This window comes from Excalfactoria chinensis, chromosome 17, assembly GCF_039878825.1.
Source record: "Excalfactoria chinensis isolate bCotChi1 chromosome 17, bCotChi1.hap2, whole genome shotgun sequence".
NCBI classification, from domain to species: domain Eukaryota; kingdom Metazoa; phylum Chordata; class Aves; order Galliformes; family Phasianidae; genus Excalfactoria; species Excalfactoria chinensis.
Window position 1 is genome coordinate 3,661,413 of NC_092841.1, and position 18,312 is coordinate 3,679,724.

The 18,312-nt window shown below is 44.4% G+C and overlaps 1 protein-coding gene across 2 annotated transcripts in view; it reads right to left on the reverse strand.

Moving 5' to 3' along the window:
• Positions 1-17,090, reverse strand: part of SEC14L1 (SEC14 like lipid binding 1) — a 36,164-nt gene extending 19,074 nt beyond the window's left edge. Inside the window, exons 1-2 of one of the 2 annotated variants that reach the window (XM_072351777.1) lie at positions 16,961-17,090; positions 15,912-16,002 (exon numbers count right to left, since the gene is read on the reverse strand). In XM_072351777.1, coding sequence (XP_072207878.1) covers positions 15,912-15,974 — 63 coding nt within the window. In that variant the 5' untranslated portion in view covers positions 15,975-16,002; positions 16,961-17,090. Of the gene's footprint in view, positions 1-15,911; positions 16,003-16,842 lie in introns of both variants that reach the window. The other variant, XM_072351778.1, reaches the window with a different exon arrangement.
• Positions 17,091-18,312: the final 1,222 nt, after the last annotated feature.

The window sequence follows — 18,312 nt, forward strand, 5'->3', positions numbered from 1 at the left end:
AAAGCCAATTATTTCCTAAAAGGCAAAGCAGCTGAGGCAATATTGCTGCACTCCGAGTGCAACAGCTGCTGCTCTGGGACTAAATGCATGCAGGAAGGATGTTGTAAGGATGTTACTTAGTTGAACCCTTCTGTTCTCTCACCTTTAACAAAGTGGTTAAGTGGAGATCTCCGTGTGTAGCAGAAGTAAGGAGAGCAGGAGGGCACATTGGCTGCAATTGGTGCTGGGCTTGACATGAGAGGACACAGTGCCCTCTGGGTAGGGCAGAGCTTTCAGAACCATTAAGCCTGCAGTGCTGTTGTTCCCTAAATCATCCCCAAAATCAAGATTTCCCACCAGCCTCAAACCTTTGCATACTCCTATTTACTAAAAGGTGCCGTGGTGTACTCGGAAACATACTGCTCGAACTTCACATTTCAGGGGCCCATTATATAAACTCCTGACCTTCTTAATGCATGTAACAGTAAGAACACTGACAAGCATCATTTCCATCCAAATAGTACCGTATTAAAGCCTGCTCTCCAACTGCTTCCCTTAGCAACTCCTGCTTAGAGTCAAAATAACAGGATTTTACTTTTATCACTTAGCTGTGCTTAAAGACATGAAAGCAATTCAGAAGTGACACTATTTTAAACCTACTGCAGCTATTTCTCACACCCAAGCAAATTGCACTTGCTCCTGCTAGCCTTACATTTCAGGATTGCAATGTTAGCAATAGCAGGATCCTCCCAGAATACCAACTTTAGACCAGTCCAGGATGATCCCAGCCCAATTTTCAGGAAGACTGAAGGCAGTGCTTTGACTTTATGCTTCTCAACCCAGACCCGGGGCTAACAAAGAGGTCTTGGCCATCTGAGAGCAGGAATGTGCTCAGTCCTCTGGAAAACATCAGTTATTTATATGCAAGTTACTCAGCTTCTCTGGCCAGATTAATATTCCCTGTTGAGTTTATTAGCTTCCCATACACAGGTCTGGGTCTCCTGTCTTAAAGGATACAGGGTCGTTCAGTTTGTTCATTCAGTAGATCAAAACTACTACACACAAAAGGTTGCAAGCAACCTTTGCTATCCCATTGTTCTTACAGTACCTGAATCCACCAAATAAAAATTTGAATCTGGTTAATTATAAGTTGGAATTTTAGTCATCACTCAGAAAATTAAACATGCTGATTATTTTCTTCATAGCTGATTACATGGAACAGGCTAAGATGCGGCGTTTCTCTTTGGTCGCTGTTCAAAATGGCAAGAGAAGCAGCCTTTTAAAAGTAGCACAGCATTCCCTAAGGGCATCCCAAGAGAGGCCCTGCCAACTGAATCCGCCCCACTGCTATCTGAGCGTGTCACACACCAACGTTACTCCTGCAATAAATACCTGACCATGTTTGAGTGCTAATCTGCAGATGCATACCAACATTCAGCACACTCCTCTACCCCCTGCAAGCATGTGGAATGCAAGTTGTTTATAAACATATAAGAAGGCTCACTGGAGCACCAGCCTGACAGCCTGCATTCCAACAGCTCCATCATTCCTGGTATCATCAGGTCCCCTTCCTCCCCCTGCAGATCAATAGGAAAAACACTGGCTCATTGGAGGCCAACCAAGAGGCTTCAAATTCTTGGCAGCTGCATTTGAAATGAAACAACTTTGGATTAACTCTCACAAATCAGCAAATACTTTCTCATCCATAAAACGCTGCTGTTCATACCTCTCTGCACAACAAACACAAGTTTAAAAATCATTATCCTTCTGCAAACATAGTGCATATCTCAGCACCAGTGTATTTCATGCACGCTAGTTCATGCATCAGTTATCAGCTGGAGCTGAGAGGAAGAAGGTGCATGGGGAAAAAAGGATATATATATCTCAAGAAGGTCCAGAAATGGCTTCTAGCTAAGTTAGTATTCCAGTTACCAGAACTGGAGTGCAGTTGGGGAAGCAAAACCTTTAATGCAGTAGTCAGCTCTTCAGAAAAGAGCCCTGCTGTGAAGCAAGTTCGGTAAGGACAAACAGAGCTCCAAAACTCCCCTTGCTGCAAGTCAAAGCCCTGATACCATGCAAGCAGCATTTGTGCAGTGAGCTTTTCTCATCAGCATGGCTCTCCACTTGTTCAAAAGGAAGTTTAAGTGTTTTTTTTTTTTCCTTCCTTGCTGCATTTTTTTAGTTTATGAAATGCTCTCATTTACCAAAAGTGATTTTCTTCTTTCTGAGAAACAAAGGCAGCTTGGCAGTGACTCAGTACTCGGAACTCACTTTCTTTGGAAAAGACCAGGAAGGCTTTAATTACGCAAGACTACAAATGAGGTTTCTACAGGACTCCAGGCAACACACTGGGCATGAAAGAGGCAAATTCAGACCAAAGAATGAATTAGGGGATAGCATTTAAACAGAAGTTATCCATGCACACGCTTCTTTAGTCCTTGACAATAGGAGGTAGTTAAACCAACCTTATTTTTCACTTGTTTCTAAGTCTTGGCCCAGTCTCTGCCACCATCATGACTAGTCAGATTTTTAACGTACCCACAAGCTGTATCAGATGGTGGGATGCACTTTGGTGCATTTCTTCAAACAAGAACTGGCTGGCATGTATAGGTAGTTGAGAAGCGCCTCACCCTGACCCGCAGGCACAGGGCATTGCCCAGTAACTCCATGACCCCATCTGCCTTACCAAGGTGGCAGCTCCATCTCATCCTTTCTTACTTCATCCCTCTTCCATCCTCCCTCCAGCCCAGTTCATTTTACCCTGTTACTGAAGAATAGGAAGACTGCAATCACACGCTGTTCCCTTGTATGAGAAGAAATCTGGCCATAAGTATTAATGATAGCTATTAAGTACATCCAAGATAAAATAACTCTTCTCTAAGTAAGAAAAAAATAAATCAATAAGACAAGTTGATATCAATAAAACAAGCATTCTGCATCATTTTCAGAAGCTAAAACGTTCTTGTTTATTGCACACAAGTACAGAGAGTTATTGACCTGGGGCTTCCTGATTAAATGCTCATTAGTGCATGTAGAGAGGAAGCAAGCAGTAATCGCACTGCCCTCACACCACATACCAAAGCGAAGCATCCCCTCCATAATGCAGATGGCCCAACTGCCATCTATTTCACAGATGTGCACCCCAGTATTGAAGTTCTGAGATGGAGTCGGTCTAAAATGTTCATAAAGGGTGCTGTTATGCTTATAGCATTACAAACTGTAACTGTGCTCCCAACACCCACAGGCATGGAGCAACCTGCACTCCTCACAGCCTGTATGGCCCTACCTACACTGAACATCACTGTAGGACTCATCGCACTAGCAACACAGGGATTCACTTATTAGAGTAGGAAGTGCTAAGATGCCCTCTTATTTGCAGTACTCTTGTCTCTAGAGAAGTGTTGAAAACAGCCAAGCCAATAAACTGAGCTTTGTTAGCTCACATCCCCTTCAGAGGAATAGGAATTCCTGAGACATTCTCCAGGAAACACGAGAGCTGAGGGAATTGATGCCCTCTATAAGCAAAGCTGGATGAGAAAACATTTTCTCACTGCTGACAGCTCCTCTTGTCACTTGAGAGCTGGGTATGGAAGAAAAGTTTTTATTATGTGTACCAAGGAGTATAATCCTTAACACGCCTTGTCTTCTTCTGATGCTCTGATAGTCGTTTAAAGGAGTCCTTTTGATTTAATCAGATTCAATTGAAAAGGATCTCAGCCCCTACATCGCTATGAATCACCCACTTAAACCTGTGCAAACATCCACATTGAAATAGGAAGGGAGGAGAGGGGAGATTTATTCCAGTACATTTAAATTCACACCTTAGTCTAACTACATAAAGCCTTAAGTTTTCACATTTAGCTGCTTCAGAAGCCTGCAGTACTTTAAATAACAACCCAGCTATGTTTCTTGCAGGTCTCAAATATATCCTACTCCTAGGCAACATGAGCACAGCCACTGAAAAGCTATTAAAGCAATCTTGTTGATGTCACCAAAGAATAAACACTGTGTATTTGTTCTACTCAATAGATTTAAGAGGCCTGTCATATGAAATGCTGGCACTGAAATTTCCTGCTTCAATTCAAAAGACAGTGAGAAAGCTTTGGATTTTCACATCCATTCCAGAAATTCCTGAAATAGTGAGCTGAAAGTATGTGAAAACAAAGAAGACACGGGCCACAAACACAACAGAGTCACTCAGCACACAGATTTAACTCAGACTCAGTAGCTACTGTGCAATACCACAGGGACTGCTCCAAAGTAACACCTCCTATTTTATTACGGTGCCCACAGCATCAGAAGTGATGGTGATATGGAGGCAGAGGCTCAGCCTTCCCACCAGCATCCCATTACACTTCATTGCTGCTGTCTACAGGCAATTACCTGCTCAATTTTCGACCACCATCATCCCAAGCAGCACTTACCTAAAACACACGTGGGATGCATGCAGTGAAAGTAGAGCAGCCTTCCCAAACAGAGCCACTGTGGCTTTTACATAAGGAACAAAGCTCCATTACACACACCAGGAAGTACCAACACCTAACACACCTCTGTAGACACAGTCCAGGCTATTTCACACCTACTTAATGTCTCAAAACATCTTCTACAGTGTTTCAGGTAGAACAACAGTTTATACAGTGCCTTCAGCTATCAGGAAACACAACTGAGATGGTATTAGAAATGAAACAGCAGCCATTGCAATAGCTTGCAATTAGAGCTGCTGACATAACACGTCCCACACCACCTGGATTTCTGACAACAGGACCTTTCACGTGTTAACAACTGCTACAAAGCACTCCCAAGTGAATGCAACAGCTCTAACCAGCAGTGGTGTTTTCTGGTCACCTCCTTCCTTCAAGCAGCATTTCCATGGTTACAGCGTTGATCACTACTGGCTTTAAATACGTTCCAAATATAGATCAAATGCACAGCTTGGCATTTGAAACAGCCCTAATAACTACCCTGCAGGCCAGCTCTTGTGAGCCAGCCCTGAGTCTAAGGCATCACGCACTCAAATAGCACGCTGTGGTCGCTCCTGAAAAGTTAGCAAGCATACAGCTTATTTTATCACCCTGATCGTTTGTAAAAGCAGTCACCAAAGCTGGGCAGACCAGTGAGGAATCAACACTGAAGTACTCATTTCTCTACCACATAAGCCAGAAATCTAAAGGTTTTAAAGGACTGCTTATTAAAAGGATGCTCCATTTAGAACAGTGCCCACAGCTGTGGGTATCTGTAAAACTCCATGCTTATTATTTGCTCATACATATCCATAAAGCACTCTTGATAAATTTGAGTTATACTGCAAAAAAACCCACAACCCAGCAGCACTGCGTATTTGCTTAAAGCTGTCCCAAAGCAAAAGCAAAGTAGGGGACAGAAGGAAAAGCTGCAGAAAGCTTCCTCTGTGTCAGAATGTGCAGTGATGTGCAGGCTACAGAGGCGCTGAACCAGTTTCAGAGACCAACCTTACCTTCATATTTTAATATTTCATTAATATTATTTAGATCTTACAAAGAAAGCAAGAGAATCCAAACAGGCGATGAAGCAATCTTCTGGATTAGTGGAATTTTCCTGGTAACTCACTGCTAAGTTACACAACCCTGGTAACCAACTTACCCAGCTGAGCAAGGAGCTCTGCCTGGCAGCACTGGAAGAGATGGGCAGACACAGAAAACCTCTGTTCTAAAGAGAAGTCACAACCCCCATGCAGGCTCTTTTAGGACAGCACAGTGCTTCGGCCCATCAGTACATGCCTGGATACCACTTGATCCCTTCCTGTACAGGTACTATTCATTAGTTGTTCGTTTCCATTTCAGAAAATGAATCACTGGAAGTTTTACCAGCAAAATTATAGTGGCACGATTGCTCCATACTGATGCATACAATGAAACTGAAAGGGAACTGGCTCGTAACAACCTAAGAACTAATTTGCTACATGCAAACACTGTCTCCTTCCAGATGAGAAATAAACCTGCCCATGATTTATTGCACCACCTTTATTCCAGCTCTAAGAACTCAAGATTTAGCAAGAGAACATTAGAAAAACACCCACAGTTTGGACAGAAAGAATCTGACCTTGACACAAGGACTAACGTTCCGTCCTTTATCTGCATAAATCCAACCACCACAGGCACGCCTCAGCAGGGCTCTAATTGGAAGAGTGGTTTCCTTATAAGAGATACGAGCCACTTGTGGTTTGCTCAAATACATCTGCACACTTGAAACTGTGTAATGCACGTTCCTACCTGTGAGAACCTGAGTGTCCACCTTCAGAGAATAAACAGGGTAACACATGAAGAGAAAGTGGATGGCCACGGTGAGAAGAATCACACCTGCTTGCCTCAGAGATGCTCACAAGGAGAGCGTTCATTCTTTTCCTCCCTTTGAGAAGCCTGGAGAGCCTGAAAGAGCTCAGGGCACAGCACTGCTCCATTAACAGCAACTCTAACAGTGCACAACTTCATTAGAGCTGCTGCACGGTCTGGAGACATGAAACTCCAAAACAAGAAGCTGGAAAAAAGAATAGTTGGGCAAGTTCTGTCCTCTAGGAAAAAAGATGACTAAGGACAGAAAAGGCCAAAAGGCTGAATATAAATAAAGCCATTCTCATCTTCCTTTGGAGCAAGCGAGGAGAGCCTGTTCACTCAGGTTAGGCTGGCTGGTGACTGGGAGACCAACAGTAAAATGCTGGTTGGAAAGGGGGAAAATAAAAATCAAAGACAAAAAAAAAGCCTGACATTGTTCTGGTCTGAGTTAAGGTGGAACATCAAGGGTAGATTATACAGTGACAGTGATATATGTCACTATTACACATCAACCTCTATTGCCCTAGTGGGGGTAAATAGCAGAGTGAGATTGACTTGCAATTCCACGTTAATGTGTTTATGTTAAATGCATGTGCAAAACCATTCTACAGAGAAAATGAGTGTTTGCTCTGTCCGCGTTCCAGGCAAGACAGATGGAAATCAGTTCTGGCTCAGAAGCCACGTAGCTCTGAGCACAGCACTCGGTTTGACAGAATGTGCCTTGCAATTAGCATCAGCTTCACTAGCTGCTGGGAGAGGAAACTTGGCTTCTGACCCCAATTGCACAGGACACGACTGCTCTGGTTCAAGGTTAGAGTGCTCTGGCAAAGAGGTTGACCTCCAGAAAAGCATCACAGGAAAGCTGGCCGTGGGCCAGTGAAAGCTAAAATGCTCTGAGAGCAGAGACTGCTGCCATTACTGGGGAATGTCAGCTATTCTCAAGCACTTCCTATTTCTCTACAGCAGTGGCAATATATAAGCCTTTCCACAGCACAGAAACATATCTTTGAGATCAAGATACACACATAGAAGGACTGCAAGCCATTAAAATCTTGTCTTGCTATTGCTCATAAATAACCACCGTATGTCTTACAGCAGCTGAACAGCACCAACTCCATTCATTCAGCATTGCCAACAGGCATCCCCTAACATACAGGATACAGCCACCCTGATATGCTGATTTCAGTATTTAATTTCCCCATTCTTCCTATTAACAGAATTTGTCTGGATCCTCTGCAGTCACTTTTACTTTAGAATTCCACTGCAATTCTGATGTGTCCACTGAGGATCTATTTTTGGAACTGCCACACATCCTCACTGAATGCTTGTTCCACACTTCAGGCTTACTCTCCTATATGCCAGAATTGCTATTCAGCAGGGTTGTTTTTGTCTTAGAATCACAGACACTTTCACCAAGCAGCCCTATTAAAACACCTAGTTTAATGGTGGGAGAGGGAAGGATGGCTGCAGTGTTGCTACAGGCTCAGAATTTCTCACTGAAGTATTAACAGAAGGGCCAGAGTCTCTTCCTGCCACAGAGATGCAAGTCTCCTGATCTCCATGCAGATCAGCCCCCATTCCTTGCCACCCTGTGCAGAGGTTCAGCCAAACAGGTTTGGCTTCATTGTCAGACTGCACCCACCAGGTTTCCATTTGGCCCAGAGGCAGTTGGCCTCCAAGCAACACTGACTGTGCTCTACCAGAGGTATAAGCAGCACAGTAAGGAAACCTTTGGCAAGAGGGTAGAATTCAAGGTGAGCAGCATAGATCAGCTGTCTGGGTTTGGATTTTGGACCAAAAATATCAACTCCTAGGTCAAACAAGGCAGCTGTACTCTATTAAGCAAACCAATAAAGCTATTAACTACCTCAATTACACTGTGGCCATCCGCTAATGCCATCAAAACATGTATGTTAGGGTCTGGGACCTGCAAAAAATATTTATCTCAAGCTAGAAAGTTAAATGCAACATTGCAAACATGCATCCTAACCTTACATATCTGATTTCCCAGGAAAAGGCTCAGAAATGTCTGGAGATGGAAGATAACAATATGGAACAGCAATGTCTCATATGGAATCATGAGCTGGGACTCATCGCCATAATAAGAACTTGAGGTCTGAGGGTGGTAACACACAGCTATCTAACAAGCAAGTAACATGATGAATGTGAGCACGGAGCAGGTGGCGTGCAGCCGAGTCAGGCTCCAGATAAAGGATATCTCTCTTGACAGAATGTGTCATGAAGCACAGCCACCTGCTGGAGGGTGCCATGATAGAGAGCTCGCTTTGTTCCAGAAAAGAATTGAGCGAGCACAGGAAGCCAAACACATACAGTGCTATTACACACAACAGGCACTTTCTGGACCAGAAGGGCTGTCAAGACACAGCTGTAGATTGAAAATGTATCGGAGACAGCATTACCACATGTTTCTCTCATCCCTATCTTCTCTATAGGGATGCTGCCAGATAAATACTGTACTAACTAAGTAGGCCTTATACTGCTCATATGAACACCACTGTTAGGTGCCATCCCTGCCAATAACCAGCTAACACCACTGCTAGGTGCATGCCTGGCAGTGGGGTGGTGCAGCCCCTGTACCCCATATCTGCTCACCAATAAAAATGAGAGAGATGCCTCCAGCTTCAAAAGGCGAAGCAATTAAAGAATAGTCGGGATTCGTTTGATTTGCTCCTATGAAGGAACAGAATTAAAATCATAGATGATAATCACTCCTCTGTTCCTCGCCCTCCTTTAGAGCGAGGAAAGGCAGACTGAAGGTAGAATCAGCTTAGTTGAAAGAGAACAAAAGTTCAAGTGAAATTGCATTAAGTCCTGTTCATTACAGCATCTGTAGCTGCACCACGCAGACCATGAAACACTTCAATAAGTAATTTCATAGAGCTGCGAGTTCAGTAATGAAGAACTTATCCACAGGCCAACGAATTGCACAGCAAAGAGAAGAGCTTTGCAAATGAAGAAGCAGAATTTACACGCTGTATGGAACGGCCAGCAAAACATCCTCTGAAAAGGGTTCTGCTGAGTGATGTTCCTGAACTGGAACAAACATTTATAACACTTGCATTTATAAACAAAAAAAGCACAATGAGCTCAAGGAAGGAAGGAAGGAAACGAAACGTTCCCCCTTCTGTTGTGGCATAAACAAATTTAAATAGGACCCATCACCATCCTCACCCCCATACTCAAGTGGTGAGACTACACATAATATCAGAATGAAAACACTGCTTCAATTGTGACAAAGTCCTGATGTATTAATTTGAAAGAACCCAAACAGATACAGCGAGCTTTTCCTTGCTGATCCCTAATGATCCCCCATGGAATCAGGGCTCCCTGACAATGCCACGCTGACTTGCTCTTTCCTATGGCCAGCTGCAATCATCTCACCAACAGCACAGGAGGAGAAGAGCACCGGCTCCCACAGGGTGTCCATCAGCCTCAAGTGAGCCTGTTGTGGCAATCAGGCAGATAGAATCATTGACTCCTTGTTCCAAGACGGCATTTTGAGCAGTTTATCTCCCCGAAATGGCTTGTGGATGAACTGCAGCATCTTTTGCAAGAAAGTGCTGAGAACAACCTGGTATGCTAACTTGGCTGTAATGAGAAACCACATATTTCTTCTTTCTCTGACCCGTGGGAGCGAAAGCCCACGAACCACAAGCTGATAACCTCTATGGACTGAAATCTCTATTATTGAGCAAAAGGGATGCAGAGAGAAGCAAAAAGCTTAGCACCTGATCTTAGATTTTAAAGGCTTGTGCTTGCTTATAGCCTTATGGGAACACTGCCCCACACTGCAGCGGATCCCAGGTGGTGTCTGACAGTCCTTGCAATGCAGGGTTTGGATCTATGTTGCCACCACATCCTCCACATGCTTCTAGGCATTACTCACCTCAAGTATACGGATGACAACAGCAACAAGCAGCATGCAGACCGATTATGAGAAAGCAGAATGATTAAATTACTTGTAATAAGTCCTGCTTCACATTTTACCTGAGCTGCTAACATTATCTGTCTTAACTATATCATAAAAATCAGACGAAAAGAGTTAGTAATTCAGCTTAACAGCCTAATTCCTCATTTAAAATATACACACAGTCATTTCAAACTGAGTGGAAAAAAAAATGAAGATGAGCTCACTTGGGAGAAAATAGATCATTTAAGACTAACCTGTAATTAATTTTAACTTGAGCTAATTAACAAATTTCCTTGTAAATTCCCAGTAGATTCATTCTATATTCAGAACACAAGAGTTTTAAGATCACGTTGCCTTCCTCCTTCCAGAAACGTACTGAATTTCAAGTGAGTGCAAAGCAAAAACATCAATCCTGGTTATGAAAAAAATCACAACGTACCCCTACATTCTATGTTCCAAGACCTGGACTGATTTAATGTGATTTGTTGGAAGTCCTGAGGGACTGCTTTCAGTCCCCGAGGCTCTCCTATCCCATCTTTCATGTGCACTCGTTTCTCCTGAGTATCTGAGCTCAGATCTGTCTGCAGCTCCTTCAGCTCACAGCAGGAAGAGCTCTGCAGGAAGAGGAAATGCAGATTATTTAAGCTGGAGGTGCACATAACTGGCCACACCATATGGAAATACCTCATCCCACGTCTGCAGCTGATGTCTGTGATCTCTAAATTAACCTGTCTGCTCACTGGATGTGATTTCAGAATCTACAAACACACCATACCTTCAATCCATGAGGTTTTAAAAGCTTGTACACGTGCTTCTTAAGGCCAACTACATATTACATTACAAACATACAGATCCTAACCATGATACCACGGCTGTCCAGGACTCTGCAGAACATACTAACCGCTTCCTTTCTCCCATGCATTCAATGTACTTTCGACTCTAAGTGCTTCTTGGTTAATTATTAGACCATAAAGCAGCACTTCACACCTCCTGCAAACGCCTGCAAAGCACAGAATTGAGTGCTTTCAGAATGAAGCAACAAGACTGGGACTGACAGGGATTTTTCTTCCATTGACACCTTTCAGGGTTTGACAGTAGCAGTGTTTTAGCTTTTAAAGCATAAAAGAACTGCCAAGAAAACCTGACTAAAAGCACTGGGTGGAGAAAAGTACAGCTGTCAGCTACAGCCGGGTCATGTGCTTTGCCCACAGAGAACAGGAAACTGCTAGCCATGGAAATATCTAGGCATGCCATGAAATAAGATGTAAATTGCACAGTAAGCCAGCTGCTAAGTCAATATTTTTCCCCTAGTGCTTCACTTAACTCCTATGTTTGTTAACTACAGCTCATTCCAAACAAGTGGCCAAAACCTCATTTGTTCATACAACACGTTGCTAATACAAGAGGCCATCAGCAATGACATCAAACGGCAGTTGAGCTGCACACACACCGGTTCCAAAATAAGTACATCCATACAAGGTGCTGTTCCACTGCTCTCTCACTGATGCATTTCCAACAACAAATAAGGCTGAATTTTCAACAAAGCCAGGAAGCAAAATGGATGAGGGCCTGGGAGTCGGACAAAGGAAGGGAAAAGAGCCAAGCCTAATCCTAGAATTAAAGAAATCACTTGACAGTGGTAAGCTCCAGATTGCATTCCTAACTTCCTTGTTTGGTTCCAATGCCAGGTATTTTGACAGAGGGGAAACATCATTTTAGGCATTCAAAAGACACCAAACCACCTTTGAAATCACCTTTTGGAGAAGAGAAGGTGCCGGGGTGACCTCATTGTAGTCTTCCACTAATTGAAGGGAGCATAGAAACAGGAGGGGGAATGGCTGATTATGGCAGTGGACAGTGACAGGACAAGGGGGAATGGTTTTAAACTGAGACAGGGAGTTTATGTTGGATCTTAGGAGGAAGTTTTTCACCCAGAGGGTGGTGGCGCAATGGAACAGGTTGCCCAAGGAGGCTGAGGATGCCCCATCCCTGCAGGCATTCAAGGCCAGGCTGGATGTGGCTCTGGGCAGCCTGGGCTGCTGGTTGGCAACCCTGCACATGGCAGGGGGTTGGAACTGAATGAACATTGTGGTCCTTTTCAACCCAGGCCATTCTATGATTCTAAAGTTTGTCTGCTGCCACAAGCAGATCTGAAAACCTCAGCTGTCACAATGCAATAAGCTCTTACAATGAACATTAATGCCCCTAAACATAATAGTTAATAGTTTAATGCACACTTGCTGCGTTCAGTCATGCTACTAGTCATACTCTTATCTGAAACTAAGTAATTTGGGGCTGCAAATAAGATGTTTTCTAAGCAGGCTGTAAGAGCAAGATGTTCTCTATGGAGCTTTCAGAAAAGCCTTCAGTGCTCTGGACATTCAGTGTGTGTTGTTGTGCTGTGTTGATTTTTTTATTGGTGTTGTTATTTTCTCAATAATCTTATTTTCCATTTGCATGAAATCCTATGATAGCAGATGATTCGTTATTTGAATTTACTGTGGAAATTAAACTCAAGGAGAATTATTTCATGTCTGCCAGATCAGAAACAAGCTGTGAATCTCCAAGGTTAATTTCAGTAAGTATTAAGAAGTCTTCAAGACTCAACCTCTTAACTGCCTTTTGACATGAACTTAATGGCTGAAGGCACCACATTATTAAATGCAACCCCCTTAAAGACAACACTACAATGTTTAGCTTTGATAACTTGACAAGAGCTTTTTAAATTGTCACTTTCCCCACATTTCAGCTGCTTTCAGCACTGTGTAAAACAGGAAAAAATAAGCTTAGACTCTATTCATCCTGATAAACATCTGCACAAGTGTTTATATTATATAGAGAAATATATAGGTATATACACACCACACAATGTTCAAGGTGTTGATTATGACCTATACCATGGAGCTGCCAAAAATCATGTCATAATGCAGAACCACCTGGCAAAGTCTTGTTGCCAACACCAGGCATGTCAGACTGTAACTTCTGGCTGATGATTCTAGAAGCTTTCCAAGCTCAGGGGATGCTTCATTAAAAGATTTGCATCTTCTTACTGTTTTCAAAGCAACTTAGATATTATCCGAAAGCACACAGCTCATCAGTAAAAATAGACCGTCTTCACGGAAGTGGCTTGTGTTAAAATGTTATACAGCTTGCCTTTAATGTTAAGGAAAGGCAAGAAGCACAAAGCAATGCATCTCCCCACTCAATCCCTACAACTGCTCTTCACCAGTTCTAGACTTGAGAGATAAGGGGCTGTGCCTTGAAGAACAGAGATGCCATTAGGTTCAATAGGTTCTGCCAGAGATGCATTAGGTTCAATAGCTGATTTTTGGAGGAGGAGCAGAAGAAAAACGTTCCCAAAAGCAATTAAGAAAAAAAAAGGATTCCCACATTTTAAAGTATTTTTTATCATAATCATCTGCTAAACACTTGTCAGTCTTCATCTGGGTCCAAGTGGAATTAAATCCAGTTTTTGGTCTTAATATAGCCGAGCTCATCTTTCAGAGAGAGACAAAAGCTCCCAAACAAGAGCAATGAACAGAGTGCTAATTGTACTTCAACCTCCCCATAAGAACCTCTTTGAAATCCAGGATGGGAAAAGTAGGCAAGTAGGAAGCTTACTGATCCTGAACCGAAGGGAAACCGTACCAAAAAGCATCAAACTATCAGATACTGTTCATATCCTTGGAATAATTTGGCTCGCAGAGACACTCTCTTGCATCCTTCAGGGGATACATTAACAGTTTGGATAGATTACCACATACATTAAGAACTCATACAGTAACAGCAGCAACACGGCAGAAGGATGGTCGCCCAGTGAACGCATTGTGAACAAGTTCAAATAATAACGTGCTGCCCAACATAGATAAAATAAATAACATTATCACTAATCCTGACTTCCAGTCTCAGCAAGTACCAATCCAGCCGACTTTCTTCTTTAGAAAACATTCTTCTCTTTGTTCACTATTTTAATCTTTCAATGATTTTTCCCCCTATAGCTACACATGCAGCATAGCCTCTTTCCCCTCACAGGAGAAGAAAAAAAAATCTCTCATGTAAGAAAAGGCTAAATATTTGCTAAGAATTATCCTGTCGGTTTTTGTTATCCCCCAGATACAGAACAGCTTGAGAACTCAGTATTAATAGTTTGAAGTGTTTCCAATTACATCCAATTAAGCACTGCGAACAGTCCTGAGGTCAGCTCAGTCCTTCGGCTGAAAATATCCTTGAAGATCCCTTCAAAGAAGAAACTGTGCCTCCCTCTCAGCAGCAAGGTAAAAGCTCAGCAAAACCCAGAGAATTGTGTCCAAGACATTCAACTCTGTTTAGCGTTCTTAGAACTAAAGCCAGTAGACTTCAGTGAAGGATAAAGAGCTGCATACACAGCCAGATTTAAATGCTAGAAAGCCGCTTAGCTCAGATATCATAATGGGGTAAGGTATTAAAAGACCTTCAACGTATCACAGAGCCTTATGAAAATAACCACCCTCTGCCTTGAACCGGTTGCAGGTGGATGGTGGAGGCAGTTTCGGGAACATGATAGAAATTGAAGCATTTCACCTGGTGTGATTTAATCCAGTCTTCTGCCCTGTGACTGCGAACGATCACTTCTGTAAGGAACTCTGCACTTCAACCCATGTGACCTATCTAAATATTTACACAACAAGCACCACTAAAACTCTCCCCCAGAGCCATTAAACGCAGCATTTTCAGCAAGTGAAGCAATAATAGTTATTTTAGATTATTTACATTTTAACTGCTCTTATCTGGTAGAAGCTGACCTGACTGCTCCTCCACAGGCGCCCTTCGTAACTCACTAGAACCACACTGTTGTGGTTTTGGCTGAATATACTTCAAGATGTCAAAACCTGTCTTCCTCTTTGTTTTCTAAAAGGAAAAGGCAGAGAAAGAGAGAACCCACGTAGGATTTTACCTTTTTTTGTTTGGTTACAGTTTTAATGCTAGCACACAAACCAGCAGCCAAGAAGCTTTTTGGTTACCTCTCTGGCCTCCCTATCTTTTTTCCCCCCCCTCCCCACAAGGTACTGCCCCTGCTCCCAGCACTTCTTCCTCTTCTGTTCACACTTAAACCTGCTTTCATGGCTTCTGTGTTCTTCTCTGTTTTACAGCCCATACGAACAAAGATGCCACCACAATAAGCATTTCATTCAATGTACATGATGCTTTTTCCCAGCCTGGAATACATCATGATCATAGAATGGTTTGGGTTGGAATGGACCTCAAGGATCATCAGGCTCCAACCTCCCTGCCACACACAGGGCCACCAACCTCCACATTTAATACCAGAATGGGCTGCCCAGGGCTCCATCCAACCTGGCCTTGGACATCTCCAAGGATGGGGCATCCGCAGCCTCTCTGGGCAGCTGTTCCAGCACCTCACCACCCTTCACTGTGAAGAGCTTAATCAACATGGAAGCACACTTGAAAGCAACTTGTGCTGCGAGTTTAAAACAAAACAGTCTGTGAGCTGTATTGAAACTTGAAGGGAAGAGGATGTGTTATATAAAAACACTCCGAGGAAAAAGGAAACTGTCAAAGCACACATCTCCCATATTTGGTATATCAGCTCAGACTTGTGCGTTCCACAGTGTCTATCGAATGGTGCCCAGCCCGTACTGAGCAACACAAGGAGCTGCCCAAGGAAGAGAATTTAGCCAAAAATCAATACTTACGGCCATAATCAACTCGAAGGGGTGTTTATACACCCGTATGGGTGACTGATACTTCTGCACCATGGCTGCGGTTACGAAGGTCAGCTCCAACCTGAAAAAGAAACATTTCAAACCATTTGTCAGATGCGAGAAGCCAGTTTTAGACTCTTCCTCAACCAGCAATTCCAACTGTAATAGCACGGCTTGCAGTTCTCTCTTCACAGCTCCACCAAGACTCCTCAATGAGTCCCTGAAGAGCTATGTATCTTTTATGGTCAGAAACGAGCTGTCATCCTAAAAAAGGGCACCAGATTAACACTGTTTCTGTCCGGTTTTAGTAATGGACTTTCAAACGACGCTGTGACTGTTCATCTGAGAGGTGAGATCTCCTGTGCTGCTGCTGGGGCAGCGTTGGCATCTCAGCACTGCTGGAAAGCACGGGGCTGTTTGGGATTGGTGTTACCAGGAACGGGATCGGTTTAAAGAGAAGTATCCCAGACGTGAAAACCTTTTGCTTTCAGAACGAAAGCATGAAGGAGCTCACAGCAGATTGAAGCAATACCGGAACGAGCAGAATCAGGGCTTTTCAGACAAAAAAAACTTCAGCAATGCCTGTAGTTCCTTTAAGTTCATTTCCTCCCCAGACATTCCAGTGCAAAGCCAACGAGGAATCCAACGGCAACAGCCAACAGCAGCCAACATCTGCTCACCCCCCGGACCCAACCTCACCCCAACGCGAACGGCTTGCACCGGGTTACGTTGTTGGCAGCTAGCAGCGCTCTCGGATGAACACGCTGGCGGGAGGCCAGGTTCGTTTTAACGAGAAACGGCTTTAAACGCCACAAACAACTTCACCGGACTTTTTTTTTTTATATCGGGAAAGCGGCACCGCGAACAAAAGAACCGCGTTAACAAAGCGCCGTTCCCGGCCCGCCGTGCTCCTACCGGGCACCTGTTGGGGATGGCGGCGCCGTGGGCCGCTCGCTGACCGAGGACTCCCCCGCCAAGCACCGGAGGGGTTGAATGGGAAGTAGGCTGAGTGTGAGGCCGCGCTCAGGACAGCCGCTTACCGTCACGCCGCCCGGCCGCTCTCGGCTCTCCTCATGTCGGCTCGGGGCAGCGCCGCCGCCGGTTCCGGCTGAGGAGGAGGAGGAGGAGGAGGAGGAGGAGGAGGAGGAGGAGGAGGAGGAGGAGGAGGAGGAGGAGGAGCGCAGCGCCGCCCGTTGTTAGTGGTGACGGGGAGGGGGGCGGGGCTTAAGTGGGGGGGGGGAATTCGCTTCGTGCGGTTGGTGCGCATGCGCGCTGTGCCCACAGCCGGCACGGGGCTGCGCGTGCGCAGTGCGGTCGGTGGGGGGGGTCGTGTTTAGCGTGGGGCTGTGGGCTCTGCGCTCAGTGTTGGGTTTGTGTTCTCAGGAAGGAAAGATGCAGGACTGCAGCTCCTCAGGGGGTCAACGTGTGGGCTTAAAGTGAGGGGAGGGTTAGATTGGTGGGGTGTGAGGCATGGTGGTGGGATATTGAGTGGGCAGCACCATTGATGGGCAGCAGAGCGGAGCAGGGACTGACGCACACCTTCCTAAAGGAAGGTTTAAGCTGCTGCCTGCGGCACTAGAGGGCCCGGGTTCGAATCCCCCCTGTGGCGCAGGGGTAGAAGTGCCGCTTCGCTACACAGGGGGCTCGAAACCCGGGAGTTGGACTCGATGATCTCTAAGGTCCCTTCCAACTCGCACGATACTATGATACTATGATATGAATGGGGTGGGTTTTATTGCCGGCTCACTCCCTCGAAAGGCAAATCTCTCCACTCACATTTAAAGAGCCGTTCCCAATCCTTTTGGTGCAGTTCTGTTTCTAGCGAGGCTCAGTTTGTGGTTCCTATTAATTAGTGATTCAGCTGCAGTTCTCCCTTCCACAAACCACACGTCCCAGTCGATCACAGCCTGTTGTCTGATCCCAAACCTGTCCTTACAAGACGCTGTTTGACGTGTTGAGCAATTGTTCCTCTAAAGCGGTTTCCTATGGTGCTATTTGGCCAGTTGCGCTCCTGTCAGCGAGGTTAACTAGTTAATCTAGTACCTTTGTAATGAGATAGAGCTGTCGGATTGATATTGCCTGCCATTACGCCTGCGACATCCTTTTCCTGCTCTGAAAGCCTGAGATACCATCGTACCAGCATAGCAGGGTGAGGAATGTACGCCCACTCAGATTCCTCTTTGTTCATAACACTTCTCCATTTCGAGTCCAGGGAATCCGATTAGCTGATACTATGGCATTTAACCAGATAAATGGCCAGAAAAGCTTCGTGAAGGCTCTGAAATGTATTGATAAAGTGAAGGCATTATCAGTGTGTGATGTAATGTCCAAATCGGTCATGTCTTGCCTGTTTGCTATAGAAATAATCTTACCGAGATAGATGCAGCAGTGA